Source organism: Scyliorhinus canicula, chromosome 4 (assembly GCF_902713615.1).
Source record: "Scyliorhinus canicula chromosome 4, sScyCan1.1, whole genome shotgun sequence".
Taxonomy (NCBI): Eukaryota; Metazoa; Chordata; class Chondrichthyes; order Carcharhiniformes; family Scyliorhinidae; genus Scyliorhinus; species Scyliorhinus canicula.
Genome location: NC_052149.1, coordinates 63,978,678 through 64,001,044, shown reverse-complemented (window position 1 = coordinate 64,001,044; position 22,367 = coordinate 63,978,678). Strand labels below are relative to the sequence as shown.

The window sequence follows — 22,367 nt, the reverse complement described above, 5'->3', positions numbered from 1 at the left end:
CACATGATAAAACTCTTAAAGTGACCTTGTTCCAGCTCGGAACAAACATGGATACACAACACTTTTCTCCCCCGGTTACATCAGAGGTTCTTGAAATTGAACACGATATAATGTTAATGATCAAAATTTACAATATGAACAATTAACAAACACAGCAGTCAATAAGTTAGAGGTTTCGGAGGGCGTTGTTTCCTGTGTGGTTGTCGGCGAACCTCAGGCGTCTACTCCTTTGTGTTGACTGTAATCTTTGGTGTTATTGGTGTAGTTTGGACGTCGCCTATTGTTGCCTCAACTGGAGTCAACAGTATTGAAATATCCTCAACTGAGGTACTGTCTTTCACAGTTGTTTCTGGTATTGTCAAGTTCTTAGATGTGTACAGGTCTTCACTTGGCAGTTTGTTGCAGACTCTTGGTTGGCTCTACCTCTGGTAACCTTGTTATAGCTGCTAAATGTTGGTCAGTGTGTCTTTTCCATACCACATCATCCTGAGTTTGAATGGTGTAGAAGAATCTTCCTGTCTGTGCCAAGGGAATAGGTATCCACTAATAATAATTAATAATCGTTAGTGTCACAAGTAGGCTTACATTAACACTTTAATGAAATTACTGAGAAAAGCCCCTAGTTGCCACATTCCGGCACCTGTTCGGGTGCACAGAGGGAGAATTCAGAATGTCCAAATTACCTCACAGAACAGCTTTTGGGACTTGTGGGAGGAAACCGGAGCACCCGGAGGAAACCCACACAGACACGGGGAGAACGTGCAGACTACGCACAGACCCAAGCCGGGAATCGAATCTGGGACCCTGGTGCTCTGAAGCCATAGTGCTAAACACTATGATACCGTGCTGCTCTACTCACTGGAGGTATAGTTCCTTGCCAATACTTCTTGACCTTTATGAAAAGCACAGCGTTTAGCCCTGTTCTCACATTGCAAAACTTGATTCAGCTGCTTTTTCAGAGCTTTCACTTCAGAGTTCTTGCCTCAGGCTTTCGATCTGTTTTTTAGTTACCAGCCATTGCCCCTCCAGGCTGCAGGGCAGGGCCTCCTTTACTTGAATCTTGTCGCACAGACTCTCCGATGCCTTCTCCAGACCCTGCTTCTCTCCTCTAGAGGTTTCATTCTTGATGCATTCACCCCCAAGTTTTAGGTCTTGTTTCTGGAATGTGCCTTATAAAGTATCTAGTTGAATTTGTTGCTCCTGAGGATTTCCAAAATGGTTATCATGCTTTAAGGACATATCAAACTTAGCCTTGAGGGTTAGGTTGTCAAGCAAAGTCAGGTTATGATGATTCTTCTTGCTATTAGTATGTTCATTGGATTTCGATATTGCTGTACAGGGTGAAATAGGATAGGAATATTTGTGTTGCAGACTGCACTCTGAGCAGCTCCAACTCTTTTTGTTTGGTCAGCTGGAGCAACTCCCATCCAAACATCCTTAATGAGTGGTAGGCAGAGAAATCAAGGGTGTGTATTAGATATTGACGCTGTAAAAAGTAGTAGGAGCAGGGCAAAGAATATTAAAAAGACTAGACTTAAGGTTTTGTCCCGAACACATGCCATATTTGAAATAAAATGGATGTATTAGTTGCGCAGATAGATGTAAAGGGGAATGATATAGTTGGGATCACGGCTCCAAGGTGACTAAGGATGAGAACATAGGCCACTATTCAGTATTTAGGAAGGACAGACAGAAAAGAAAAGGTGGTGGAGTTGCATTGTTGATTAAATAAGATATTGATACAATATTGAGGAAAGATATTAGTACAGATGATATGGAATCTGGGTCGAGTTAAGAAACATCAAAGGGCAAAAACATTCATGGGGTGATATACAGAGCACCAAACTGCAGTGATAATGTTGGGAATAGCATTAGATAGGAAATCAGAGATGCATGTGATAAACTACAGCTCAACCTTCAACACCATTACTCCTACGAAACTCCAAACTCTGTGCCTGGATCTCGGTTCCTCCCTCTGCGACTGGATCCTGAACTTCCTAACCCACAGGCCACAATCAGTAAGGATAGGCAACATCACCTCCTTCACGATCATCCTCAACACCGGTGCCCCACAAGGCTGTGCCCTCAGCCCCCTACTATACTCCTTGTACACCTATGACTGTGTGACCAAATTACCCTCCAACTCCAAATTTGCTGATGACACCACCATAGTAGGTCATATCTCAAACAATGATGAGACAGAGTACAGGAATGAGATAGAGAATCTGGTGTACTGGTGCAACGACAATAATTTCTCCCTGAATGTCAACAAATCGAAGGAGATTGTCATTGATTTCAGGACGTGTAGTGGAGAACATGTCCTTGTCTACATCAATGGGAACAAATTAGAAAGGGTCGACAACTTCAAGTTTTTAGGTGTACAGATCACCAACAACCTTAGAACTTAGAACAGTACAGCACAGAACAGGCCCTTCGGCCCTCGATGTTGTGCCGAGCAATGATCACCCTACTCAAACCCACGTATCCACCCTATACCCGTAACCCAACAACCCCCCCCCCTTAACCTTACTTTTAGGACACTATGGGCAATTTAGCATGGCCAATCCACCTAACCCACGCATCTTTGGACTGTGGGAGGAAACCGGAGCACCCGGAGGAAACCCACGCACACACGGGGAGGACGTGCAGACTCCACACAAACAGTGACCCAGCCGGGAATCGAACCTGGGACCCTGGAGCTGTGAAGCATTTATGCTAACCACCATGCTACCGTGCTGCCCCTGTCTTGGTCCCCCCCATGCCGACACTATAGTTAAGAAAGCCTACCAACGACTCTACTTTCTCAGAAGACTAAGGAAATCTGGCATGTCAGCTACGACTCTCACCAACTTTTAGAGATGCACCATAGAAAGAATTCTATCTGGTTGTATCACAGCTTAGTATGAATCCTTCTCTACCCAAGCCCACAGGAAACTACAAAAGGTCGTGAATGTAGCCCAATCCATCATGCAAACCAGCCTCCCATTCATGGACTCTGTCTACAATCCCCGCTGCCTCAGATAGGCAGCCAGCATAATTAAGGACCCCACACACCCCGGACATACTCTCTTCCACCTTCTTCCATCAGGAAAAAGATACAAAAGTTTTAGGTCACTTATCAACCGACTCAAGCACAGCTTATTCCCTGCTGCCATCAGACGTTTGAATGGACGTGCCTCGTATTAAGTTGATCTTTACTCTACACCCTAGCTATGACTGTAATGTTACATTCTGTAGTCTCTCCTTCCTTCCCTCTGTACGGTATGCGTTGTCTGTATAGCATGCAAGAAACAATACTTTTCACTGTATACTAATACATATGACAATAATAAATCAAATCAAAATAAAGGAGCACCTGTGATTATGGGTGACTTTATTTCTGCATATAGATTGGGTGACTCAAATTCATTACAGTACAATCGAGGAGGAATTTTTGGAGTGTATATGGGATGTTTTTCTGGACCAGTATATTGAGGAACCAACAAGGGAACAGACCCTTTTGGACTGGGTGTTGTGCAATGAGAAATGATTAGTTGGCAATCTGGTTGTGATTGAACCCTTGGGGATGAACGACCATAATATGGTAGAATTCTTTATCAAGGTGAATAGTGATATAGTTGATTCTGAGACAAGGCTCCTGAACCTCAATAAAAGTAACTCAGTTGATGAAGGAGTTACGCTCCGAAAGATAGTGATTCCAAATAAACCTGTTGGACGTTAACCTGGTGTTGTAAGACTTCTCACTGTTCACAAAGAAAGACATGGATAATGTACAGGAAGTTCTGGGAAGTCTTAGTGAGGAGCTCAAGGAAATGAGTATTGGTAAAGAAATGGTTTTGGGGAAATTAATCGGATTGAAGGTGGACAAATCTCCAGAGCCTGATAATCTTCATCCCAGAGTACTTAAGGAAGTGGCCCTAGAAATAGCAGCACGGTAGCACAAGTGGTTAGCACTGTGGCTTAACAGCGGCAGGGTCCCAGGTTCTATTCCTCGCTGGGTCACTGTATGTGTGGAGTCTGCATGTTCTCCCCATGTCTGCGTGGGTTTCCTCCGGGTGCTCCGGTTTCCTCCACAGTCCAAAGACATGCAGGTTAGGAGGATTGGCCATGATAAATTGCCCTTAGTGACCAAAAAAAGGTTAGGAGGGGTTATTGGGTTACAGGGATAGGGTGGGAGGGCTTAAATGGGTCAGTGCAGACTCGATGGGCCGAATGGCCTCCTTCTGCACTGCATGTTCTATTGGTGGTCATTCTCCAAAATTCTTTGGACTCTTGAATGATTCCTACAGATTGGAGGGTAGTGAATATAACCCAGCTATTCAAAAAGGGAGGTAGAGAAAAATAGGGAACTACAGGCCAGTGAGCCTAACGTTGGTAGTAGGGAAGTTGCTGGAGTTCATTGTCAAGGATTTTATAGCGCATCATTTGGAAAGCAGTGGTGTAATCAGACAAAGTCAGCATGGATTTACGAAAGGCAAATCATGCTTTGCAAATCTTCTAGAATTCTTTGAAGATCTAACTCGTAAAGTTGACCAGGGAGAACCAGTGGATGTGATTTATTTAGACTTCCAGAAGGCTTTTGACAAGGTCTCACATAACAGATTAATACGTAAAGTTAAAGTGCATGGGATTACGTATAGTGTCTTGAGATGGATAGAACCCTGGTTAGCAGACGTTGGAATAAATGAGTCTTTTTCTTATTGGCAGGCAGTGACAGGGTGTCACAGGGATCTGTGCTGGGACTCCAACTGTTCACATTATATATTAATGGTTTGGACAAGGGAACTAAATATCTCCAAATTTGAAGATGATATAAAGTTGGATGGGAGGGTGAGCTGTGAGGAGGATGCAGAGATGCTTCAGCGGGATTTGGACAGGCTGAGTGAGTGGGCGAGTGTATGGCAGATGCAGTATAATGTGGATAAATGTGAGGTTATCCACTTCGATAGCATAAATAGGAAGGCAGATCATTTGAATAAATTGAGAAGGATATTCGGCGAGATCTTAGAGTCCTCATGCATCAGTCCCTCAAAGTAAGTGGACAGGTATAGCAGGCAGTAAAGACGGCAAATGGCATGTTGGCCATCATTGTGAGAGGATTTGAATATGGGGGGAAGGTGGGATCAGAGTATTGAGGTTGATGATCAGCCATGATTGTAATGAATGGTAGGGCAGGCTCGAAGGGACAAATGGCCTGCTTATGTTCTATTTTCTATGTTTCTCTGAGCCAGGTGTGGGGTTAGCCTTTGTTACAAGGTAGCCATGTTCTGGTTTGAAAAGTTTTTTTTCTTTTTAAAATTTAGATTACCCAATTATTTTTTCCAATTAAGGGGCAATTTAGCGTGGCCAATCCACCTATCCTGCACATCTTTGGGTTGTGGGGGTGAAACCCACGCAGACACGGGGAGAATGTGCAAACTCCTCACGGACAGTGACCCAGAGCCGGGATTCGAACCCGGGTCCTCAGCGCCGTAGGCAGCAATTCTAACCACTGTGCCACCGTGCTGCCCTGGTTTGAAAAGTTGATAAAACAGCAGACTGTTGCAGGACGAAGACATCAAGATAGCAGACCAACATTTCAGCTGCATGGTGTGCTGAGCATAGTTGCATACCTTTGCGGTTTCCATATATCTCACTATTGCGATGTGGCATCTACAAAGCTACCTATGTGCCATCGATGGCAACCCGCACCCTGGAGAAGCCCACTAACCTGGCAAAGACTGCTGCTTCTGCTTTCAGAGGGGCCTCTGGCACATCTCTACTGCCGCAATGTATATTAACCTGCAAGATGTTAACTCTTCTGTGCTCCAGCCTGGAAAGTTTCGAGCACAGAGAAATGGTCATCTTTACGGACACTGGCAGTGTTGTCCTCTATGGTTACAAGTCTGGTTCCAAGAGGTACCAGAGTTCTGTAACCCTCTCCTCGATGAAGTGCAAACACTGAAAATACAGCTCCTGGCTTAGGTAGGGATAGAAGTGCTCCTGTAATTCCCTAGTATCGTCTGTTCTACTGCTGAAAGCCCTTCTCCCTGTCATCCTCCTTCCCCTGTGATCAGCTTGTCTTCTTTGCTGCTTCTACACCATCTACCTCTCATGCTGCAGCCTGAGGGGCAAGTTGATGATAATCCCTTCAAATGGAACTGGTCAATGGTCCCTCATGCTGCTGAGTAAAGGCTTAGCTGGTATGTTTAAGAGAATTAATTAGAGCAGCAAGTTTCAAAATGGCATGTCTGGCATCAAATCACACCACTTTACAGATAAACTGGCAGCCAAGACACTGAAGTTACAAAGCCATATTTTGCAGCCCTGTTTCACACAAACATCTTCCTCTAATTGTTACCCGAAGGGCTCCAAAAGAGCCAGCACTATCTGAAACAGTGTTCCAGCATGAATACAAGACTTTCAGTGAACAAGAAAGGCAGTGAAGAATGAAAAATAATACAAATTTAAAGGCTGGTAACAATGTTCATTACACAAACCAACCTGGGCTCAGTGTCAATTCAGAAGTTTACTTCCATTTCCGCCTCCCTTTACCTTGGGAGATAACGGAAAGTGGTCCTTACAGTGATGTGTTTCCAGTTCTCTTAATGTGACCTTTCAGGTCTACATTCTGGTCTCCAAGTTAAATGCTACCACGTTTCCATAACATGTGGACAAATGTGCTTGAAACTAGAAGCGATGACTAATAACAATTTTTAATGAAATAATTAATTTGAAGCTTAAATTTTAGCAGATGTTTGTGCAACATTATAGTTTGTTCTTAGTAACAGTATAGCAGCACAAAATGAATTGTGTGATAGAGAAAATCCCGGCCAAAATAAATTGGTGATTTTGATGACTTCTGACGATGGCCATGGTGTGAGTGGTCGCACACAGCGCAGCTCCTGCTTGAAGCACATTTTACCCAAAATTGGGTATACGTTCGACAGAAAAGTGTAACTGAAGGTCAAAGGAGAAAATCCCGTCGGGAGTGGCATGTCTGCTGTTTACAAAACCCGACAAAAGGTGAAAGATCTGGCCAAGGAGTTGGAAGAGACTTGTGGCACAACAGCTAGTGGAAAGATGGCGGAGGAGGAAAGGCCAGTGCAAGTTGAAAAACCCTATATGGAACAGTTGATGGCCTTCATCAAGGAAGAGTTCCGCCAGCAGAGGAATGAGATGCAGGAGGATCAATCGAAGGCCATCGAAGGGCTGGGGCACCCCTGAAAGGCTCAATGGAGAGGGTGAAAAAATGTTTGAAGGCACAGGGGTCGCAGATCCGAGAGATCAAGAAGGTAATCTCTGAACACAGAGATAGAGAGATGGCACTGGAGGCAGAGCTCTTAGGAGACCGTTGCAAGATGTTGAGAGCAATGGTGAAGCAGGAAAAAGGTTGAGGAGGCAGAATCTGAGAATAGTTGGCCTGCCTGAAGGAGTAGAAGGTGCGAGTGCCACGAGATACGTTTCGAGGATGCTGGTGAGACTGGTGGCGGAGGGAGTGCTTGACAAGGCCCCTTAGGAGGACAGAGTGCACAGGTCCCTGAGGCAGAAGTCACGAGCTGGGGAGCTACCACGGGAGTGATCGTGAGACTCCACAAGTTTGTGGAGAAAGAGAAGGGGCGGGATTCTCCGACCCCCCCCGCTGGATCGGAGAATCGCCCGGGGCCAGCGTCAATCCCGCCCCCGCTGTGTCCCGAATTCTCCGCCACCTGGGAATCGCGCCGCAGACAAGCCTCCCCCGCCGGCGTGGATTAAACCACCTACCTTACCGGTGGGATTGGCGGCGCGAGCGGGCGCCGGGGTCCTGGGGGGGGGGGGGGCGCGGAGCGATCTGACCCTGGGGGGTGCCCCCACGGTGGCCTGGCCTGCGATCGGGGCCCACCGATTGGCGGGCGGGCCTTTGTTGTGGGGGCGCACTTTTTCTTCCGCCTTTGTCATGGTCTTCACCATGGCGGAGGCGGAAGAGACCCCCTCCACTGCGCAAGTGCTGGTATGACGTCAGCAGCCGCTGACGCTCCGGCGCATGCGCGGACTTATGCCGGCCGGCAAAGTCCTTTCAGCCCCGGCTGGTGTGGCGTCAAAGGCCATTCACGCCAGCCGGCGGAGTGGGAACCACTCCGGCGTGGGCATAGCCCCTCAATGTGAGGGCTTGGCCCCTAAAGGTGCGGAGACATCCGCATCTTTGGGGCGGCCTGACGCCGAAGTGGTTCACGCCACTCCGACACGCCGGGACCCTCCACCCCGCTGGGTAGGGGAGAATCCCAGCCAAGATCTTGAAGTGGGCCAGGGAGAAGCGGAACTGCGAATGGGAGAACAAGGTCTGAATATACCAGGACATCGGAGCTGAACTGGCACAATGGCGTGTGGGGTTCAACTAGGCAAAGGCGGTGTTATATCGACGGCAGATCACTTTTGGGGCGAAACCATGGGTGACTTATCAAGACCGGGAATATTATTTTGAGATCCAGAAGTGGCCAATGACTTTTATCAGGAGCATAAATTGGGGGAGAACTGAGCAATTTTGGGAGACATATATGGGTGGCTGGGAGAGCAGGGAGATGAGCAGGTGGTGAAGATTAAGGAGAAGTGGGAGAGGAGATAAACTGGGTAGTAAGGAGTGAGGCGCTACGGAGGGTAAATGTGACCTCCTCGTGTGCAAGGATGCGCCTGGTACAGTTCAAGGTCGTATACAGGGTACATATGACTCGGGCAAGAATGAGTGGGTTCTTCCAGGGAGGGGCAGACGAGTGTAAGAAGTGTGGGCGGGGACCAGTGAATTATGCACATATGTTCTGGAACTGCGAAAAGTTGGAGCGATTCTGGGCGGTAGTGTTCGCGGTGCTGACAAGGATAGTGGGGGAGGGGGTTGAGCCAGACCCTTAGGTGGCAATATTCTGGATATCGGAGAAGCCGGAGCTGACGGAGAGGTGGAAGCCTGACGTTGTGGCCTTCGCCTCTGATTGGCCGGTGAAGAATTCTGTTCGAATAGTGGTCAGCATTGCCGCTGGGGGCGGTGGCCTGGCTGGGGGACTTATCTGACTTTCTTTGGCTGGAAAAGGTCAAGTACGAATTAAGGGGTTCAGCGGCAGGATTCGAGGCAAAGTGGGGGATGTTCGTGGCTGTGTTTGAAGGGCTGTTCGCTGCAGGCACGGGGAGGGGGGGGTGAAAAAGGGAAACATTTGTACAAACTAGTTAGTTGTATGTTGGGGAGTTTGTGTTCCCCAAATTGTTTATGTTTTGTCACCTTTAGTATAACTTTGGAATAAAACACATTTTTTAAAAATTGGTAATTTTACACTTATTATCAATGAAAAGCAAAGCAGTAAAACATTCCTGAAACATGTGTCTGCATAGGACCTGCCAATGTTGTACATCTTATATTTAAACAACAAAATGTATTTTCTCTTGATTATACAAAGCATTCATTATTACCTGCACAGAGTAAATGAGAAAAGCACCAACTGTTAGTTCATAAAAATATATTTATTTTCCTTTAGATGTATAAGAAATTCTGCAACCTTGTTGCAATTGATAAGCAAACCGATAATGGAAAATCCATTTTATATGGCATTAGTGCGGCCCAGTGAAAGTGCACAAATGAGAGGAGGAACAGGTGCTACTGTTCTCAATCTTACATTAAAATTTAAGATAGAAGTGAGATCATTTACATGTTCACTGGAAGTTACAGAAAAGCAGAGGCAGTTGCTCCATTACCAGAAGAATCTTGATTTTTGCAGCACGGAAGCAGAAAGAGATAGAATAATTCAGCGCTATGTTTAAAAAAATGATGCAGGCAAATTTAAATTTTACACGCAGATTGACATTTAGATTTTACTAGGATCTGATATGTTAAGGATAGCTCTAAATATCACATTACCATTCGACCATGGTTTTTTGCCCATTTTTCCTTCAGCAGGGGTTGTGGTGGGTGACTTGAGTTCTGAGTGGTTTGCTCGGCCATTTCAGAGGGCTGTGAACGAGTCAACTGCATTGCTGCTGGTCTGGAGTCACATGCAGGTCAGATTGGGTAAGAACAGCAGATTAAGTCCCCCTGAAGGTCATTAGTCAACCAGATGGGATTTAATGACAATCCGATAGTTTCATGATCATTAACAGGACTAGCATTTTATTCCAGATTTACCAATGAACTGAAACTAAATTCCCACAGCTGATGTGAATTCATGTCTCCAGAGCATTAGTCCAGCCCTCCACCTTACTAGTCCAGTAACATTACGCAACGCGACCATCTCCTACTTTATTCACATACACTACTTCATTCTTTTATAATATATTTTTCATGTTTTTTTTTGACCTAGTCTTTAAAGGGAGCTTCACTAACTAGAACACCATTACAAACAAGGAGCAACAGCACCAGTTGATATTCTCTAGTCAAAAATGCACCATATAAGTTATATTTTTCTAAGAGAAACAGATTTACTAAATGGAACCAGACATAATTAAGGAAACAATTAGAGAACCTCAAAACTCAAGGGCAACCTGAATATTTGCTTTGGGACCATGACTGACACGGAGACTTCTATTTCTCACCGTTACAGTTAAAAAAGGAACACAAAATACTGATTTTCATGCCATGATATTGGATAAAATTAAATACACTTATTTATGAGTATTTTGTGTACTTTGGAGTGCCTACACTGAAACTACAGTAGGTAGTCTCTCGATAATGGCTGTACCAGGCTCATGGTACTGAGGTAGCTGCTTAGTACCAGAATCTATGCTAAATGATTCTTCCTTCTTTGAAAGCTTCAGCATCTCCTGTACGCTGAGTCTGAAGACCAACCGTGGATCTACAGATGATAAAGAAGGGCAACCACAATCTTCTCGTAGTTTGATAGCCTGCAAAAAATCAAAAAGCAGCATGTCATTTAAACGTCTAAAGTTGGCCACTCAAAATTCAGCACCAATGAAAAGCTGTATCCCTATTTACTGAAAGCACGGTCTGATTTGCCGACAGAACTTTTCACTCAGCTTTTTATCACTTTCACACCCTTCCAATTTATTCACCTTTTCTTTCCCGATAGTGTTAAGTAATGTAAATTTTAATAAGCACCCTAACTGGATACCATCAAGTGATCAATCCACTTACTTTCACACAAGGTTGCTACCTGATATTGTCCAGTGCACTGCATGGCAACTATCAGGGAAACAGAAAGTAATTTATCACAAACAGACAGAGGTGGGAAATCAATTCCTTTTCAAGACACAGGCCTGAATTGTTGGCTTGTCAGGAGACCGCAACTGGCACGAGTAGAAGCGGAGGTAAAATCCCCTCTTGCCCACGATTGTCTTCCGGCAGCTATTTCACACTGGCTGACCGATTACTGGAATTTACCAATGCTCAGCAAGAAACGCACATTGAGACAGACTCAGTGCTGCTGGGGGAAAGCGGGGGGGATGCTGCAGGAAGAGAATGGGCACGGGACGAATGATAGTGGCAGGTTTCAAAGGAGCTCCCTGTAGAATGATAATTGTTGTGGATCTGCCTCAGGCAACTCCTCTGATATTCCAAGGCTCGTACAACATTTTTGAGATATTGTGTCTGCACTATGTCATGTGCACCCCAAGCCCATCTCAGGCAGTATAGGAATGGCAGGGGCCAGTAAACGTTCCCCCCCCCCCCTCTCCCTGATCTCTGTCAGCATGACCCTGCTGTGGTGGACCTGGTGGTGAGCCAAAGGGCAATGGTGGCCCCCTTGGCCCATCGTGAAGTCCATAACGCCAGGGCAACGCTCGTAGAGAACATCTGAGAGCCACCCACAAACGCCCCCCCCCCCCCCCCCCATCATCAATGCACTGCCTGCCTAGGCCTCCTCTACTAGTCACCCCCACCCCCAAAGACCCCTGTAATAGGGGCAACCCCCACAGGGACCCAGGGGTGCTTAGGACACCCTGTACTTGGGGGTAGGGAGTGACATCCAGGCAATCTAGGGTGGGGAGCTGCTGTGAGGTAGGGGTATTAGGGCCCCATTTGCGGTGCAGGGGTTGGCCGGCTGCGGGACCTTGCTATCGGGCAGTCCGCTCAACATGGCAGACCAATAGCAGGGTTTCCTAGAAATTCCTCATAGTCCACGCCATGCATATATTTTCATTGCAAGGAATATGAAATTGCTTACCAGTTAGTGCTCCCAGGAGGATTGTAAACCAGTTGCAATTCGGCTCTGGCGGGAGATTATAGTCTCTGAAACGGAGAATCCTGCCCTGCATGTGATTATACTAGATGGCTGACATGAGTGTAAGGGTCATGGGGTGCAATTTTATGGGCAACTGAACATCTGTCTTTTTGGGGGTAGGGGGGAGGCAGCTTTTATGTTCTGGTAGGTACAGAGGAGTTCATGAAAACATTTATGTCATGACAGGAGAGATGGAGTCACATGTGGAATATCAAAGATGAACAGTAGGCAGTGGTGTTCCACACCTGCTGAGGCAAAGAAGCAGGTTTTTGAATTGACACGCAAATGTGGAACCAGGTCCATTGGTCGCTGAGAAGCAGGGGTCTTGGAGGGTGAGATTCCAGTGGACAAGGAAGAGATTGGGGAGAGGGTATGATTTCTCACTTGTATCACTGCCAAATAATTTCCCCTGAGTCCTAATTTTGTGTAATAACCACTCAAATGGCATCTTAATGAATGTTTTGTGTAAGTTCAAATATAGTAAATCTGCTGGCTAACATTTATCCATCTTACCAGACACAACCTCAAGCAAATTTCCTTTTTATATAAAAGCAGATGCTGCAGATGCTGGAATCTGAAACCAAAAGAGAAAATGCTGGAAAATCTCAACAGGTCTGGCAGCATCTGTAGGTATAGAAAGAGCTAACATTTCGAGTCCAGATGACCCTTTGTCAAAGCTTTGATTCTGTTATTCACCCATAACCTCCTGGTTCCCCAGCTTCTCATTTAGGGGGTGCCCCACTGATGCACTTGTGAATCCCTCTAGGAAGTTCCCACGTAAGGGTTTACCGCAATAAGGGGGCCAGGGCGTAGTGGTATTATTGCTGGATGAGTAATCCAGAGACCCAGAGTCATGCTCTGGGAACCCAGGTTTGAATCCTGCCATGGCAGACGGTGAAATTTGAATTCAGTAAAAATCTGGAATTAAAAGTACAAAGGGTGACCATGAAATCATTGTCAATTGTCATAGAAATCCACCTGGTTCACCAATGCCCTTTAGGGAAGGAAATCTGTCACCCTTAACTGGTCTGGCCTACATGTGACTCCAGATCCACAGCAATGTGGTTGTCTCTTAAGTGCCCTCAGGGAAGGGTAATAAATGCTGGCCCAGCCAGCGATGCCCATATCCCATGAATAAATAATAAAAAATATTATCCTGAAGTACTAACTTCCTCTGGACAACTGCACTGGGCTGGGAACCAACCGACAGAAGCAATTTAAATCGCTAATTTCAGATGGTTCTGCTAGTTTTACACTGATAGTGACTGTGAAAGAGCTAGAGGAAAAAATAATCCCTTCTAACTCCAAGATAACGACGTAAGCACCTAGGCCCAGCTTTGCACACAACATCCCCCACACACATGACCCTCTCCAGGAGCCCCACCCGACCCCTCCAGTGCAACCTGGCATGTCCCTCCTGGACTGACCACCCCCCATCCAGTCCGACCCGACTACCCCCTCCACGCCCCACCCCGATTTTTAAAATACTTCGCAATAAAATTCTCCATGAAGAATATCCAAAGGGATTTTTTTTTTTACAAGGAATAAGTTAAAGCCTGGGCTGCTCAGAGAAGATCAATTTCTTGACTCTGCAAACAGATTTTAATTTTGGAGCCCCAGATATGCCTCTTTGAAGCTTTAAATTGGGTGAGGCAGATAAGACATTTTCAAGTCTGAGAGCGAGTGGTATTTTTACATGGGTAAAATTGCTATCCTTGACACCTAGCCTGATTGGGTGAAAAATAGAGTGTACAATATTTACCCTTCATGAGCCTGACTCTGCAATGTCCTGATTCATTTGGGACCCTGAGACTGGCTCATGTTCAACTTTTCAGAGGTGAGGCAGAGAGGCCATTTTAAAGCCATTGCGATAGGTGAGGAAGAGAAACCATGGACTGAATTTTACACAACACCCATCCCCGCTTGCTGATGGGTAGCTTGCCCACCCCCTTCCACCCACCCCAACCTATCATCCATAATTAAGGTAGTTGGGCAAGGCATCAGGCAGCTCGCAAGCCCTTGGGCCTATTGAGGTCCTTAAGTGGCCAAGTAATGGTCATTTAGGGGCCTCATCTGCCTCCTCCACAATTTTTTGACAGGTTGGGGAAGATGGGTGCAAAGCTCAGCAGCTTTCCTTTCATGGGCTGCTATCAGGCAGGATTGGCTTCTCTAGAGCAGGACTTCCTTCCCGAGTTAAAGGAAAATACTTTCCTTGTTCACTATAATTTACTTAAAACAGAATTTTGCGTTTTTTTTGTTCAGGGAAGAGGATTTTAATCTTACCTAATTTGATTGTCCTGTTGCCTAACAACTATTTCTTCCTATCAAGACCAGACAAGTGGATTTTTCAGTAAAATCGGACAAACCATTCAATGTGTTGGCTATGAACCAACTAAACACATGCAAATTAGATACGCACCAAAAGAAATCTTTTCTATGGCTGTCAATCAATCAACAAGATACCATATTATTATGGAAATCAGTAGAAATAATTGTGTTCTAATTATGCTGACAGTGATTTACGGTGCCTGGAACATGATTACAGCAGTGTGGCTAAATCATACTGTCAGCACACTTCGAACTTCCAAGAGTCTTTTTCTTGCTCAGTTCAGTGTAGAAAAGGAAGTGTCAAAACTGAAATGTTGCTGTTGTCAAATGCTATTTTTCACACATTGGTAATGATGCCACTCAAGACAGCAGGATGCTACAATTGGGTGTTAAGACTCTCAAAAATGCATGGTGCCTCTTCAGTTGTGCCAGATAAGCACATTACCTCTGCAGATCAAGAGTCACCATTACATCTCTCCCAGTCTCATCTTTTTTGTGGCAAGGGTTTTTGAAATATCTATATTTAAATAGATTTTGAACAAGTTCAATGTCTTGTTATTTTTCAAAAAATTCTCGGTTAGGAATGGAACCCTGGCTAGCATGTAAATACATCTATCAAAGGGCAATGAGTTGTATGACCTCTGCTTGTATGGATTACTAAGCAACTTGTGCAAACTAGTATTGGCAGTAACTATCCTCTAAGGTTGGGGCAAGGGTCATGCATTGTGGGAAAGCTGTTTTGTTGCACATATATTGAAAATGAATCAAATAACTTGTCAGATTATGCCTTTGAACTCCAAATTGACTGATAGTTTTGGCCAAATCTGAACTATAATTCTTGATCAGTCAAACAAAATGAGGAAGATACCCTGCAGGGTAGAGGTGTTAACTTTCGAGTTCCTTTCTCACTGTACCATTATAGATCATAGAATTTACAGTGCAGAAGGAGGCCATTTGGCCCATCAAGTCTGCACCTGCTCCTGGAAAGAGCACCCTACCCAAGGTTACCACCTCCACCCTATCTCCATAACCCAGTAACCCCACCCAACACTGAGGGCAATTTTGGACACTATGGGCAATTTATCATGGCCAATCCACCTAACCTGCATATCTTTGGACTGTGGGAGGAAACCGGAGTACCCGGAGGAAACCCACGCACACACGGGGAGGATGTGCAGACTCCACACAGACAGTGACCCAAGCCGGAATCGAACCTGGGACCCTGGAGCTGTGAAGCGATTGTGCTATCCACAATGTTACCGTGCTGCCCCTTACATGGACATGGACAGAAGTTAATGGTGTGATGTGGGGTTCATTTCTTTCACCTAAGATTTGTCATTTGAAAAACTTGAGATTTTCTATCAGGAAAAGAGCTGAATGAAAGCGAATAAAAATATATTAAATTTCTTCAAAGTGTAGTCAAATTTAATGTAGGATATTATCTGTAAAGGGCAGCAACAGAATATGTGTATAGTTTAAATAGGCCATTTTAGATCTTACATCAGGATATTCTTCATTCAAAGTGTGATCAACGTATCGCTTAAACTTAAAATAATAAAGGAGGTACAAAATGAAAACAGAAAATGCTGGAAATACAGAGCAGGTCAGGCAGCATCTGTGGACAGAGAAATGGAGTTACTGTTTCAGGTCCACGACCATACACATTTCCTCCCTGACCTGAGTATTTCCAGCATTTTCCATTTTTATTTCAGTTTTCCAGTATCCGCAGTATTCTGCTTATCAAGGAGGTACAAATCCTGGAATCATTTAATGAACAATGAATGCTATAAGTGGATGAATCTCTCAATAAATGAATTAAAATCGATTAAATTTCTATAATAATTTTGGGATTAACAATATGTAGTCGAAGTAATAGAACTGTAAAATGATTTCATAACTTTAATTGTTTTCAAAGAGAAACTTGAGTTAAATTAACTTTCATAATGTGACTAAACAATTTTAAATTTTGCTTCTTAGTTATACATATTTTTTAGCTATCACTGTGGTATTTATCATCAATCAGATGTTTAAAAATAGATGAAGCATGTCAATGCAGATTATTTTGTCCATAAAGTTGAGGCTTGGTTTGCAAGTTTGACGGAGTTTGTGTTGGGAAAGAGAATTTTAAATTTCACGCAATATGTGTTGATTGCCTATCCTCAATTGCCCTTGAGAGATGTTGGTGAGCTGCCTTCTTGAATCGCTGGAGTCCATACTGTGTAGGTACACCCAGAGTGCTGTTAGGAAGCAAATTCTGGGATTTTGACCCAGCGACAATGAAGGAATGGCAATCTAAGTCAGGATAGCGTGTGGTTTGCAGGAAAATTTGAAGGTGATGGTGTTTCCATGCATCTGGTGCCTTTGTCCTTCTCGGTCGAGGATTAGGAAGATGCTGTCAGAGAAGCCTTGGTGAGTTGCTGTAGTGCATCTTGTGGATGGTACACACTGCCTAGTAGATTGTGGACCTACTTTGGGGAGTCAGGAGGCGAGTTACTTGCCGCAAAGTTCCTAGACTCTAACCTGTTCTTGTAGCCACGGTACCTATATGACTGGTCTAGTTGAGTTTCTGGTCAATGGTAACCACCAGGATGTTGATAGTGGGGGACTTAGAATAGTAAAGCCATTTAATGTCATGGGGTAATGGTTAGATTCTCTCTTGTTGGAGATGGTCATTGCCTGGCACTTGTGTGGCATGAATGTTACTTGCCACTTATCAGCCCAAGCCTGAATGTTGTCCCAAGTCTTTCTGCAGATGGGCAAGGACTGCTTCAGTAGCTGAAGAGTTGCAAATGGTGAACATTATTTGATTATCAGTGACCATTTCCACTTCTAACGTTAAGATGGAGGGAAGGTTATTGATGAAGTAGCTGAAGATAGTAGGGCCTGGGACACTACCCTGAGGAACTCTGCAGTGATATCCTGGGATTGAGATAGTTGTCCGCCAACAATCACACCATCTTCCTTTGTGCTCAGTGTGACTCCAAGAAGTGGAGAATATCCCCCCCTATTTTCACTGACTCAGGTTTTGCTAGGATCCTTTATGCCACTGTCCATCAAATGGTGCCTTTGGGTCAAGGACAGTCACACTCACCTGAGGTCTTGAGTTCAGTTATTTTGCCCATGTTTATACCAATGCTTTCGAGAAAATGTTTTTCGAACAAGTTTGAAATTTATATTCCTTTACTGCTGAATTCAGTATCCAAACTCTAAAAACGGGAGTTGGTAACATTCAATGTCTACAATTATAGAAAGAAGTCTTACAACACCAGGTTAAAGTCCAACAGGTTTGTTTCAAACACGAGCTTTCGGAGCACGGCTCCTTCTTCAGGTGAATGGAAAGCCTTTCCATTCACCTGAAGAAGGAGCCGTGCTCCGAAAGCTCGTGTTTGAAACAAACCTGTTGGACTTTAACCTGGTGTTGTAAGACTTCTTACTGTGCTCACCCCAGTCCAACGCCGGCATCTCCACATCATGGCTACAATTATAGAGATACGGGGTTTTGACTCTTGGTTTCTGTTCTCTGTGTGCTTACTTGTGTGTTACTGTTGGTCTTTTATTTCTGTTATCTTTATATTGCTGTTGCATTTTTTATCTGGTCAACTCCAGACCTGTTGTTTGTCTCCAACTGTTGGACCACAAATTTGCCCTTTAGTCTCTTTGCAGAACAATAGAGACTTACAGCACAATAGGATGCCATTCTGACCATTATACCTATTCACGCTCTATTCACATCAAATAAGTTCTTTTTAAGTGAAATGATGCAATATAGGTATATAAATGTGTCAGCCAATTGACATCTAGCAAGATTCTACAAACAATAATACAATGATGACTAGATAATCTGTTTAATTTGAGGAACAAAGATTGGCCAGAACACCAAGGCCGGGATTCTCCAAAACCCCGGCTAAGTGTTGACGCCGGGTAAACACCGGAGTGTTTCACGCTGGCATCAACAGGCCTCTTGGCCCAGCGTTCAGTGGCCCACAGGGGGACAGCACAGCGCTGGAGTGCTCCACGCAGCTCTGGTCCGCACAAGCGCGCGGCGGCCTTTCCGTGCCAGCGCCCGCAACATGGCGTAGCGACACAGCGGGCCCGCGTGGAAGAAGGTTGCCCCCCCCCACCCCCACAGATCGCGTATGCCCGCCAATCGGAAGCCACCGATCGCGGGCCTGGCCAGAGTAGAGGCCCCCTCCAGAGTCTGACCCCCCCCCCCCAACTAGGACGGCCATCGCGGCCGCAGGTCCGAGCTCCCGCCGGGTGGTACCATATGTGAACCACGACGCCGGAACTCGGCCGGTCGACCGCAGAGAATCGCCACGAGGGCCTCTTTCAACAGACCCCGATTGGCGCCGATTCTCCGGTCGCCAGTTGGGGTTCCGGTGTCGGAGCGGCGTGGTGGGAATTTTAGGTGTCAACGGCGATTCTCTGACCCGGCGCGGACTCGGAGAATCCCGCCCCAGGTTTATTTTCCAGGTATAATATTGGAGTACAGAGTTCACATTTTGCAGCATGATCCTCTAGCCCAAAATGGAACCAAGTGTGGCAGATACCAGATGGGGTCAGGCAACTAAGGTGCCTGTTCAGTTCATAGAAACATAGAATTTACACTGCAGAAGGAGGCCATTCAGCCCATTGGGTCTGCATGGGCCCTTGGAAAGAGCACCCTACTTAAGCCCATCCTTCACTTCATCTCCATAACCCAGTAGCCCCACCTACCCTTTTTGGCACTAAGTGGCATAGTCAATCTACCTAATCTACACATTTTTGGACTGTGGGAAGAGACCGGAGCACCTGGAGGAAACCCACGCAGACACAAGGAGAAAGTGCAAACTCCAAACAGACAGTCATCCGAGGCTGGAATTGAATCCGGGACCCTGGAGCTGTGAGGCAGCAGCGCTAATCACTGTGCCACTCTGCCGCCCCCTGCAAATATGTAAGTCTAACACTTGACCCAATCTGTCAGATGGCTCATTCTAGCAGTTGGCTGATTTTCAGGGCTCTCTGACTGGTGAGCTAAAGTGAACCATGTTTGGCACCAGCAGATGATGACACTGAAGCCACTGACTTGGGTTCAGTATGGCGTTGCCAATGCACAATGCAAGAGGAATGGCATCATCAACTTTGTGCCCAAGAACGAGGGTTTAAACTAGTTCAGGAGGGTTTAAACTAGTTCAGCAGGAGATTGGGAACCTAAATTGTAGCTCCAGTACACAAGAAACTGAGAGTAGTGAGGTCATGAGTAAGGTTTCAAAGTTGCAGTGGTGTACCGGCAGGAAGGAAGGTGGTCTAAAGTGCGTCTACTTCAATGCCAGGAGCATCTGGAATAAGGTGGGTGAACTTGCGGCATGGGTTAGTACCTCGGACTTCGATGTTGTGGCCATTTCGGAGACATGGATAGAGCAGGGCGAGGAATGGTTGTTGCAGGTGCCGGGGTTTAGATATTTCAGTAAGTTCAGGGAAGGTGGTAAAAGAGGGGGAGGGGTGGCATTGTTAGTCAAGGACAGTATTACGGTGGCTGAGAGGACATTTGATGAGGACTCGAATACTGAGGTAGTATGGGCTGAGTTAAGAAACAGGAAAGGAGAGGTCACCCTGTTAGGGCTTTTCTACAGGCCTCCGACAAGTTCCAGAGATGTAGAGGAAAGGATTGCAAAGATGATTCTGGATATGAGCGAAAATAACAGGGTAGTTGTTATGGGGGACTTTAACTTTCCAAATATTGACTGGAAACACTTTAGATTTGATACACTCGATGTACTATACACTCGAGTACTTTAGATGGATCTGTTTTTGTCCAATGTGTGCAGAAGGGTTTCCTGATGCAGTATGTAGATAGGACGTAGTGGGAAGTTGTGCGTAGAGTCCGAGGAGATAGGAGAGGTGCTAAATGAGTATTTTTCGTCAGTATTCACACAGGAAAAAGACAAAGTTGTCGAGGAGAATACTGAGATACAGGCTACTAGACTAGAAGGGCTTGAGGTTCATAAGGAGGAGGTGTTAGCGATTCTGGAAAGTGTGAAAATAGATAAGTCCCCTGGGCCGGATGGGATTTATCCTAGGATTCTCTGGGAAGCTAGGGAGGACATTGCTGAGCCTTTGGCTTTGATCTTTAAGTCAATTTGTCTACAGGAATAGTGCCTGAGGACTGGACGATAGCAAATGTTGTCCCCTTGTACAAGAAGGGGAGTAGAGATAACCCCGGTAACTATAGGCCAGTGAGCCTTACTTCTGTTGTGGGAAAAGTCTTGGAAAGGTTTATAAGAGATAGGATGTATAATAGGATAGGATCTGCAAAGGAATAATTTGATTAGAGATAGTCAACATGGTTTTGTGAAGGGTAGGTTGTGCCTCAGAAACCTCATTGAGTTCTTCGAGAAGGTGACCAAACAGGTGGATGAGGGTAAAGCAGTTGATGTGGTGTATATGGATTTCAGTAAAGCGTTTGATAATGTTCCCCACGGTAGGCTATTGCAGAAAATACAGAGGCATGGGATTCAGGGTGATTTAGCAGTTTGGATCAGAAATTGGCTGGCTGATAGAAGACAAAGAGTGGTGGTTGATGGGAAATGCTCTGACTGGTGTCCAGTTACTAGTGGTGTGCCACAAGGATCTGTTTTGGGGCCGTTGCTGTTTGTCATTTTTATAAATGACCTGGAGGATGGCGTAGAAGGATGGGTGAGTAAATTTGCAGATGACACTAAAGTCGGTGGAGTTGTGGACAGTGCAGAAGGATGTTACAAGTTACAGAGGGACACAGATAAGCTGCAGAGCTGGGCTGACAAGTGGCAAATGGAGTTTAATGCAGAAAAGTGTGAGGTGATTCATTTTGGAAGGAATAACAGAAAGGCAGAGTACTGGGCTAATGGTAAGATTCTTGGTAGTGTGGACGAGCAGAGATCTTGGTGTCCATGCCCATAGATCCCTGAAAGTTGCCATCCAGGTTGAGAGGGTTGTTAAGAAGGCGTACGGTGTGTTAGCTTTTATTGGTAGAGGAATTGAGTTTCGGAGCCATGAGGTCATGTTGCAGTTGTACAAAACTCTGGTGCGGCCGCATTTGGAGTATTGTGTGCAGTTCTGGTCGCCACATTATAGGAAGGATGTGGAAGCATTGGAAAGGGTACAGAGGAGATTTACAAGAATGTTGCCTGGTATGGAGGGAAGATCATATGAGGAAAGGCTGAAAGACTTGAGGCTGTTTTCGTTAGAGAGAAGAAGGTTAAGAGGTGACTTAATTGAGGCATCCAAGATGATAAGAGGATTAGATAGGGTGGACAGTGAGAGCCTTTTTCCTCGGATGGTGATGTCCAGCACGAGGGGACATAGCTTTAAATTGAGGGGAGATAGATATAGGACAGATGTCAGAGGTAGGTTCTTTACTCAGAGAGTAGTAAGGGCGTGGAATGCCCTGCCTGCAACAGTAGTGGACTCGCCAACACTAAACGCATTCAAATGGTCATTGGATAGGCATATGGACGATAAGGGAATAGTGTAGAGGGACTTTAGAGGGGTTTCACAGGACGGCGCAACATCGTGGGCCGAAGGGCCTGTACTGCGCTGTAATGTTCTATGTTCTCTATGTTCAAGTCAACTTTGGAGTTTTATTTTTCTGTCTAATATCTACAACAAAGCACAGTGGCTGAGACTTTGTCCGGCCACTGAGGTTTCGCCCACTGTTTGAAGAAGTGGCAGGGAACCCCCATCAGTTTCCGGGGGAGGTCCGACAAAATTAACTGCCTTTCAGGCACTAAAGTGACCATCATCGGGCCAACCCCCTGACCGAGGTCCCTGGTGGTAGAAATCCACCTGCTGAGAGCTGCCAACTAATCAGAGGAAGGCAGCTCATCATTGCTACCAGCCCTAGTGGGAACA

The 22,367-nt window shown here is 45.5% G+C and overlaps 1 protein-coding gene across 5 annotated transcripts in view; it reads right to left on the bottom strand.

The window, feature by feature from the left end:
• Positions 1-9,447: 9,447 nt before the first annotated feature.
• oma1 (OMA1 zinc metallopeptidase) overlaps positions 9,448-22,367 on the bottom strand; it is an 80,604-nt gene continuing 67,684 nt past the window's right edge. For 4 of the 5 annotated variants that reach the window (XM_038794364.1, XM_038794362.1, XM_038794361.1 and 1 more), the window contains exon 9: positions 9,448-10,836. In XM_038794364.1, coding sequence (XP_038650292.1) covers positions 10,630-10,836 — 207 coding nt within the window. In that variant the 3' untranslated portion in view covers positions 9,448-10,629. Of the gene's footprint in view, positions 10,837-12,683; positions 12,745-22,367 lie in introns of all 5 variants that reach the window. The other variant, XM_038794365.1, reaches the window with a different exon arrangement.